At 37.0% G+C, this 8,928-nt stretch overlaps 1 protein-coding gene across 5 annotated transcripts in view; it reads right to left on the bottom strand.

Moving 5' to 3' along the window:
• Positions 1-8,928, bottom strand: part of Fxr1 (FMR1 autosomal homolog 1) — a 31,459-nt gene that overhangs the window by 12,083 nt on the left and 10,448 nt on the right. For all 5 annotated transcript variants that reach the window (XM_005343784.3, XM_005343787.3, XM_005343788.2 and 2 more), the window contains 3 exons: positions 8,457-8,535; positions 4,049-4,158; positions 1,328-1,414 (listed from right to left, as the gene is read on the bottom strand). In XM_005343784.3, coding sequence (XP_005343841.2) covers positions 1,328-1,414; positions 4,049-4,158; positions 8,457-8,535 — 276 coding nt within the window. The remainder of the gene's footprint in view (positions 1-1,327; positions 1,415-4,048; positions 4,159-8,456; positions 8,536-8,928) is intronic.

Here is an 8,928-nt window from a genome sequence, read left to right as displayed (position 1 = left end):
GTGTGTGTGTGTGTGTGTGTGTGTGTGTGTGTTGGCTTAGAGCTAGAATTTTACAATCTACCAAAGAAACAAACTGTGTTCTTTGAAATCATCTCATAAAGCAGTATTGTATTCATAAGGTCATTTGCTGGTCAACTCAAGAAACACTGAATGCTTTATAGTGTGACCAACACATTGCTATAAGCATACAGTATATATACCTCTCTTGCTTCAAGTGACTGTATAATAAACCTAACCTATCTGTTAATTGCTAATCCTACTACCAAATACTGTCCTTTTTACTCTTGAATGCTTGTGTGTGCGCACACGTATATGTGTGTGCTACCATGTGCCTGTGGAAATCTACTACTTCAACATCTCCTTCCACAATGTAGGTTGTAAGGCTTGGCTGCAAATACCTTTATCCACTGAGCCAGATCACTGGCTACACACTGTCTCTGTAACAGAGAGTTATCAGTCTCTTTAAAGGCAACATTAATGAGCTACAGACTTGACCATTTAAAAATTGAGGTCCTACAACATGTGAAGGTAACCGTCAAAATGAAACTATTGGCTTAGAGGAAGAATAGAAGACAAAGCATTTGTTTACAAGGTTAGGATTGACAGAACTCAAAAACATGGAATGACATAAAATACTAATACAACGAATATCAGAGACTGAAAAGAAAATATACTAAAGTAGAGATCAATATTACTAGAAACAACAACAAAAAAAAGAAAAATGAAAAACAACTGTGATGCTTACTAACTTACAGGTACGTCTTTTTCTACAACTCTTGTGTATTATGTTTCAAATCTAACAAATGTAGGCTGAGGGTGTAGCTTGAAGACCGATTCCAATTTTGTTTACCATGCACTTGGCTTTGGTTTGCATCTCTAGCAACCCACTACCCCACTCAGAATTGATGGAACAACACCTATTGGATATTGACTCAAAAAATGTCAGAGATATCAAAGACGTCCAATTTCACCTTTATGCAGACAGTTAAAATGAGGGAGAAAAAAGGAAACAAACTGGCCTGCACAGAGCTATTGTAAATAATGACAAACTCTCACAAACCTCCAAAAATAGTCCTTTCTTTAAAAAAAGAAAAAAAATCAGAGGGCTCCCTTCTCCAGAAAAAGTATTAGGGCAAAGAACATTTTATTCTCTACGTTTTCAACAAAAACCAAGCAAAACTGAAGTAAATTTAAAACATTTAAATACCCAAACATTACTATAAATAAGTTTGTTCAACATGTAGATTCCTTATTCACAGCAAGTATACAACATTCACACAATAAATGCAGGGGAGATATAAGAATACAATGTGAACTGTATACATACCTTTAAGTAAGCAATGTGATATTCTAGAAGAACTTGAACATTTCCAATACTTTCTTTAGTGCCAACAAATACAAATGGAACCATTCCCTATAAGAAGGTACATTATCTTCAATATCACATATTAATTATATAATTTAGCAAATTTTTCTACAACACACAGTAATTAGACAGAAATGCAGAAATTTTCAACACCTTATTTGTGCAAAATTATATTTGCCTGCTAAAAAAAATAAAGATCAGTTTATGCTAGTTTTCTGATTTCTGATCAATTTAACGTTCCAAGAATACAAACTAATTTTTTTAAAGGTTTATTTATTTATCATGCAAACAGCATACTGCCTGCATGTATTCCTGCAGACCAGGAAAGGGAACCAGATCTCATTACAGATGGTTTTGAGTCACAATGTGGTGACTGGGAATTGAACTCTGAGCCATACTCAAGCACAAAAAAAAAAAAAAAAATTTTTTAACAAAACACTAAACTCGTCATCGTCTTTCAGACCACAAAATCTATCACAGTAGGCACAGATTTAAAAGCAAAACACATATTAGACAAGTTATCTCTGTAAGTGCTCAGATAAGACTCTGAGAAGATATAATGGCACATGCTTGTAAATCTCAGTACTTGGGAGGCTGAATTAAGAGAATCATTACTCGTTCAATATAAAACAGGGTGAGACCCATATCTAAATTAAAAACTAAACAAAATGTTGAGTGTGTAGATATTTTAACAATTAAAATGCATTATTTTCAGGGCTGGTGAAATAGCTCAATGGGGAAGGGTACTTGTGGCCAAGCTTGATGACCTAGTTAAGTTTTATCCCTAACCAGCATGCTGGAAGAACAGAAACACTTTTTTCAGTTGTCCTCACTTCCACACACAATCTGTGGCACGTGTACATGCACACACAGACATACACAAAAGACATTGACTACAGAGCATTATTAATTACACTATGTAAAATTGAGGAAATCACTGAAGAGCAGACACCAAGAAACAAAAAATAAGCACTCAACTATCCTAGACTGTTTATTTGGTGAAATTTGAGAATAAGGCATTAAAAAATAGAGCAAAAAGGGGCTAGAGTGATGGACTCAGCTGTTAAAAAGCTGATCTTGAAGTGGACCCAGGTTCAGCTCCCCATGCCCACATGATGGCTTACAACCATTATTTAACTTGAGTTTCAAGGGATCTGATGCCTTCTTCTGATCTCCAAAGGTACCAGGCACACACAAGGTAAATACACATACATGCACAGTTAGTATCCAGAACCAAGATGGCTTAGTCAAGATTTTCTACCTTATAAACATACTTCAGCCTTCTACTCACTCTGTAGACCAGGCTGGCTAGAAATTCAGAGAACTGCCTGCCTCTGCCTCCAAGTGCTGAGATTAAAGGCACGTGTCACCACACCTAGTCCATAAATCCAGGCCTGAAAATAGCAATAACAATGGCCCAAGCTACACAGAGTGGGTAGCACAGTAAGCTCTTTTCATAAAGAATAAACCTGCACTGAAATGGCAAGACTGAAAGCAAGTGGGAACATGTCAAGGGAAGACTAGCTTTGAATAGCAACTTTAAAAATTCTATTTGAGCTATGTAATGGTTCAGACTATCTTAGCCATCAGATCAGAATTTAGATTGTTATTATATTATACTAGGTTTATGAGAAAGGTAAAGATTACAATGTTGGACACTATTTTAATTCTTGTCTGTGAAAGACATTCTAAAAACCATACAAAGCAAGCAGATGCTATGTGATACAACACATTTTAAAACTCTGTGTTTTAAAATTACTGAAGAAAATGTTCTGACCCTTGTGAAGACAATGGACATTTATTTTGAGGTGTATTTCAACCCCATGTCCAATACAAAGAAACAAAGAAGTGCTATCTTGAGTAGGCAACTCAAATTGCCTGAGCTAATCAGTGTCTAAAACCGACTCTGAGAGTTAGCATATTATCTGAACAGTGCTTTACTGTGCAAAACTGAAGAAATTCTAGTGTCTTGAATTCTAGTTGGTAGTTCTAGGGAGAATCACAGACTTATTTTCAGGCTTTAAAGCCCCAAATCACTATATCAAGTGGTCCACTGAACCCACAAATTCAACTGAACACCTTGAGGTTTAAGAATTTAACAGAATTTTAAGCAAAATATTAACATGAGGAGAGACTGGAAAAAAAAGGCCAAGGAGTAATCAAAAATCGTTTTTGGCAGACTGCTTCGTTGAGCATCAAATTCTATAGCTTTTTACTCAAGAGTAAAAATGATCCAAGATGGAACTGGCATGGTATAGCTCAGCAGTTGCAGTTACGAGCATCTGTTCTCACAAAGGACCTGGGTTTGGTTCCTAGACCCCATTAGACAGTTCACAGCCCTTAGTAACTCCAATATCAGCAGATCCAATGCCTTATGACCTCCACAAGCACCAGGCATGCACATGGTGCACATGTACACATGTGGGCAAAATCTCATACACAGAAAATAAACCTAAAACAAGGGGAGGACTGGGCATGGGATTAACCTACTAAAACTTTTATAAAAACTGGCTTAAGTACTGACAAACCAATAAGTAGCCACAGTCCACACAACTGAAAGGTAATTGTTTCCTATTATGAAATAATAATTCAAAGAAATAGACTTTTCAAAAACAATATTCACAGTATTAGAAACTAAGACTCTAACATAAAACAGGCAAATAAGTATCACTAAATACTTACATCTTCTCTGGGTAGTTTATTTTCATTGTCTCCTTCAATTCTTACTCGAACCACACCAGATTTATCCACTATTTCTTGAATAACTTTGCCATTTTTTCCAATAACTTTTCCTTTAGTAAAAGAAAACAAATTAAGTTAAAAACTGATTTGTTATCCATTCAGTACAAATTTAGATTTATGACTTTCTATCAAATGATAACCACGAAACAAAGGTGAAGCTTTTTCACCTAAAAACTTCTAAACTCTCTCTGGAGTATGCCTAAGGCTACTGATTCCAACAGTCCAACGCAGTTCACACACAAGACAATTACCAAGCCTAAGCATTTTCAAACATTAGAACCATTTCTAATACTTTAACAACTCTCCCATTTCAAAACCCTGCCCATGGAACTAAGAGAAAGCAATTTTAACTGGCATGAACTCTGTCAATTTGTTCATCTCATTCATCTATGTATATACACAATCACACACATGTATATTTTTACAAACTAAAATATTACATTGTCCACCAAGTGTTTTTAAATACTTCATAGTTTTAGTAAGTTCTAGCATGTATATTCTGTCTTGTTATGAACATACTATAAAATGATAGAAAATCCATACCTTCTTCATACTTAACCTATCACTCAAACAGCAGTTACTAAGTATACAATACATAAAAAGAAAAATTCCAAAGGGAACACGGAGATGCTGTTTCCCTATTATAAAGATTAACCTGAAGAATCAATGTATAACTGAAATAATGTGGTATATTCTTGGGATATAAGTAACAGGAATATCCCTCACCAAGTAGTGGCAGCCTCATGTTATCAAGTTCACACCACAATTATTTTTTACCTAAGTCATTGTCATAAAAGCTTAATTTCAGTAGAAAGGAAATAAAGTCTGTCATGTTGTATGCCTGAAAGAAGTTTCCATTACATAAGGAACAATGTCAACGGTGAACCGGGTCATAAGAGCACAAACTCTTTCTAGATTTTTACAATCTTATTCCTAATCTCAAACCCCCTTTCCCATCAGTAAACCTCAATTTAAAGAGCAGTAGCTGAGGAGGTTAAAACAGACAGAGGTCACAAAACTGTGTCTTCTCCGAGAAGCCCTAGCAGCAGTCCATCAAAAGCAACCTTCACAGATTACGCAATGAAGCTTAAGCAGCGGCTTTATCCTCCATCCTTCTAAAAATAAGCAAATGTCTTTTCAGAAAACAAAAATTAAGTTGATGGCACATAAGCCCTTCCCCCAAAATCTTGTTCACTTGTTTCTTGGAACTGTACCAGTGGTGAGTTAAGTATCCATCACCCTTCTGGGTCCTTGGCAGGGACCTACCTTCAAGTCTTACTTAGTCCCACCAGAGACCTTCAATATTTTAAATGATCATTTCCACAGTTTAAATTCCAGAGCATATTGACAAACTGAAGCAGACCTGTAGTATAAATTGAGCATTGAGTATAAATGTTGAAGGGACAAAGTAAAGAAGTGATTAAAGGCAGCTTCTAAAAGGTGGATGGTTTTGATCCATTTTCTAATCGGTGTTCAAAAAATACTTTTTTCTTTGATTTTGGACAGGTGGGAATGATCAAATTCTAGAATGCCTCTACCATGTAAAGCGGTCCATTCTCTCTGGAACTTACCCAAGAGGTCCTCATTCCCTTTTATTCCTCAGTTTTCCTTTGCTTTCATTAGGATTATGAATTCTCAAAAAACTGCTTAACCCAGAAAACATTTGAGGGAAATAGTGTATTACTCTTTATGACAAGCAACAGAAATGTCCAGGTTCAACATTGTGAGCTTTCTCCTGCTAATGTATGCTTTCTAAAGAGTATATAAGCAATTCAAATCACAAAGGCCATCCAAGACAGGATAGTGGATAAGATAGATAGTCCCATCACTGAACTGATAACCAGATAAAGAAACAGAACTACAGATAGATCCAATTTCCTTAATTCTGAAATTCTATGACTAATACTACAAACTCTGGAAGACCAAGGTTTATCCTTGTAGAATTAATTAAGCTGGACAAAAACTTGCTTTCCTTTTCATAAAACCACCATCAAAACCTTTTTACAAGTAGGAGGCCTTAGCTGAGTTAAATGATGCTCTTAGAATAGCTACCACAAATTAGCACTTCATCCATGTGAATAAATGATCTAACAATAAACATTCCAAAAGCAGCCTCTGTGGCTGGAGTATAGAAGAAGCCTTATCTAGCATGGGCAAGGCCCTGGGTTCAAAGGGAAAAAAAAAAGAAACGAATAGCAAGATAGTAAAATTCATATCGGGGCAGCACGTTGTCTCTGCCGGTTGTGCCACACAAGCCTGGCAATCTGAATTTGATCCACCAAACTCATATGGAGGTAATAAGAGAGCACTGACTCCACAAGATAGTTCTCTGACCCCTGTCCACACAGAGATACCATGAGTGTGCTCGAGCATCCAATGTTCACCAATTTTTAAAAAAAATCTCGTAACAAACTTTTGCATTTTCTTTTTTATGAAAATTACACAATATTCTTCAATTTCATTATCTCAACTCATTTTTCTAGTAATTATGTAATGAGCAATGACATCAAAAACTAGTAGCACTTGCATTAACTGGCAGTGTATCATACTTATTTAAGAGTCCTAAAAAGGTTTTTAGATACATTACAAAAAGAAACAAACTTTTCTGCTATAAATCATTTTTCCTACGTGTGCACTGACCCACGTGAAAGCCAAGGATCAATTTTGGGAATTTTCTTTTATCTGTGCCTCCCCCTTTAATTTTTGAGCTGAGACAGGGACTCTCACTTAACTTGGAATCCATTTTTTCCTAGCTGGCCATTAAATCCCTAGGATCAGCTTCCCTGCCACACCAGTGTTACAGATGTACTAGGTCACAACAGGCTTTCCTGTAGGCGCAGAGTCGGACTGCGAGCACTTTACCCACCGAGTCATATCCCCAGCCCTATACTAGTCCTGAAGGGAATATCTTCAAGTAGAGAAGTGATGTTTTAGATTTTTTCCAGTATTATTTTATAGGATGTAACAAATGACACATACATAGACAGAAATTACCTTCTTATGCAACCCAAAGGGCTCAAAAATTCCTTAGGGTCAAAAACAAGCAAACAAAGGAAAACAAACTTATGCAAAGTCTACCATATTATGTTAGCACTTAATTCTAAGTTTACTACTTTGGAGAATCACTAAGTACTTAACATATACCCAAAGCCTTCCTATTTGCATCAAGTAGCACCCAAAATGACACAGAGGCACAGGATAGTTTGGTAGTGCAGCACTTGCTACAAACACAGGAGGCCCTGGGTGTGGTATGGCTCTCAGCTTCTCAAAGGCACAGGAACAAAGACAGCCCCATCAACAGCAGCACCATTAACTAACATACCTAAGTGTAAGTTAACCACAGCAAACTCAGAAACTATCACCTAACCTGTAACTTATGGATACAGTCATATTCACAGATGGCGATAAACAAGTGTAAGCTCCCCTAATAGGACCATCCGTCCTCCTACCCAAGGGATCTTACCTTATGCTATACCATTGCCAAAACCAATTATTTATTCAGGGCCTACTACATGGAAAGAAGTTTATTATTCTAGAGTTAGCGGAGATTCTAGTTATTCCCACTCTAAACAAACAAGTATCACAGACCACCTTAAGACCTTCACTATCCCAGTTTTGGTAGACATATTTGAAAAATAATAATAAACGGGCGGTGGTGCCGCATGCCTTAAATCCCAGCACTCAGGAGGCAGAGACAGGCGGATCTCTGTGAGTTCGAGGCCAGTCAGGTCTACAAGAGCTAGTTACAGGCTAGACTCCAAAGCTACAGAGAATCCCTGTCTCAAAAAACAAAAACAACAACAACATAATGATAATAATGATGATGATGATGATGAGGATGATAAAAAAGACATTAAGCAGAAAATAGGTTAAGTGCCCAAAGGATAAGAAGACTTAAGAAAAACTTTATCTGTTACACAAACTCTAGATCTTATTAATGGCACAGAATAAATAATACTTTCCTTTCTTGGGTATGAAAATATGGAAGGTTAACACAGTAACACAAATAAGATTTTTATCTCCCCCCCACACACATACACACCCACCAGAACACAGTATTTGCTGTCTTAAACAGCTCAGATTACAGGTACAGTAGGTAAATAAATTACAAACCTAACATCCAATTAAACTACTTTACATTAGGCCGGGCGGTTGTGGCGCACGCCTTTAATCCCAGCACTCGGGAGGCAGAGGCAGGCGGATCTCTGCGAGTTCGAGACCAGCCTGGTCTACAGAGCTAGTTCCAGGACAGGCTCCAAAACCAGAGAAACCTTGTCTCGAAAAAAACCAAAAAAAAAAAAACTACTTTACATTAATATTCACATTTAACCTTTATACAAGTACCTACCAACAAGATTCCTGGGAACTTGAATAAAATCTTCCACAAATTCCAAGAACCCCCTAGCTTTTTTTACAGCCTCAGCACTCTAGATGAAGGAAAGACAAGTATAAATCCCTGTTAATGTCCTGGAACAACCCCATACTTAAAATATATGAAAAAGGAGAAAATTCCCTATTTTTATGGCATACCACAAGATTCAGCTCAGCCTATTGGAATGTCAGTTCAGGTTAGGTCATTTGTTAAAAAGCACTTGCCTGCCTGTCTGCCCTGTACAGAAGCCCTGGGTTCTATTCCCATAAAAAGCAAAAGATAACAGAAGCTGCATACTGGGCATGGTAGAGCTCAAGAGGAAAAAGTCACTGCTGCCAACTGAGGCTAGCTTGCTCTACACACCAAGACCCTGTCTGCACAAAACAAAGTTGCTTTGCTTGTCCAGAGACACGTTTTTAAAAATGACCTACTTATAAGATCATTTAAC

This window comes from Microtus ochrogaster, chromosome 1, assembly GCF_000317375.1.
Source record: "Microtus ochrogaster isolate Prairie Vole_2 chromosome 1, MicOch1.0, whole genome shotgun sequence".
Classification (NCBI taxonomy): domain Eukaryota; kingdom Metazoa; phylum Chordata; class Mammalia; order Rodentia; family Cricetidae; genus Microtus; species Microtus ochrogaster.
This window is presented reverse-complemented; position numbering and strand designations above follow the sequence as displayed.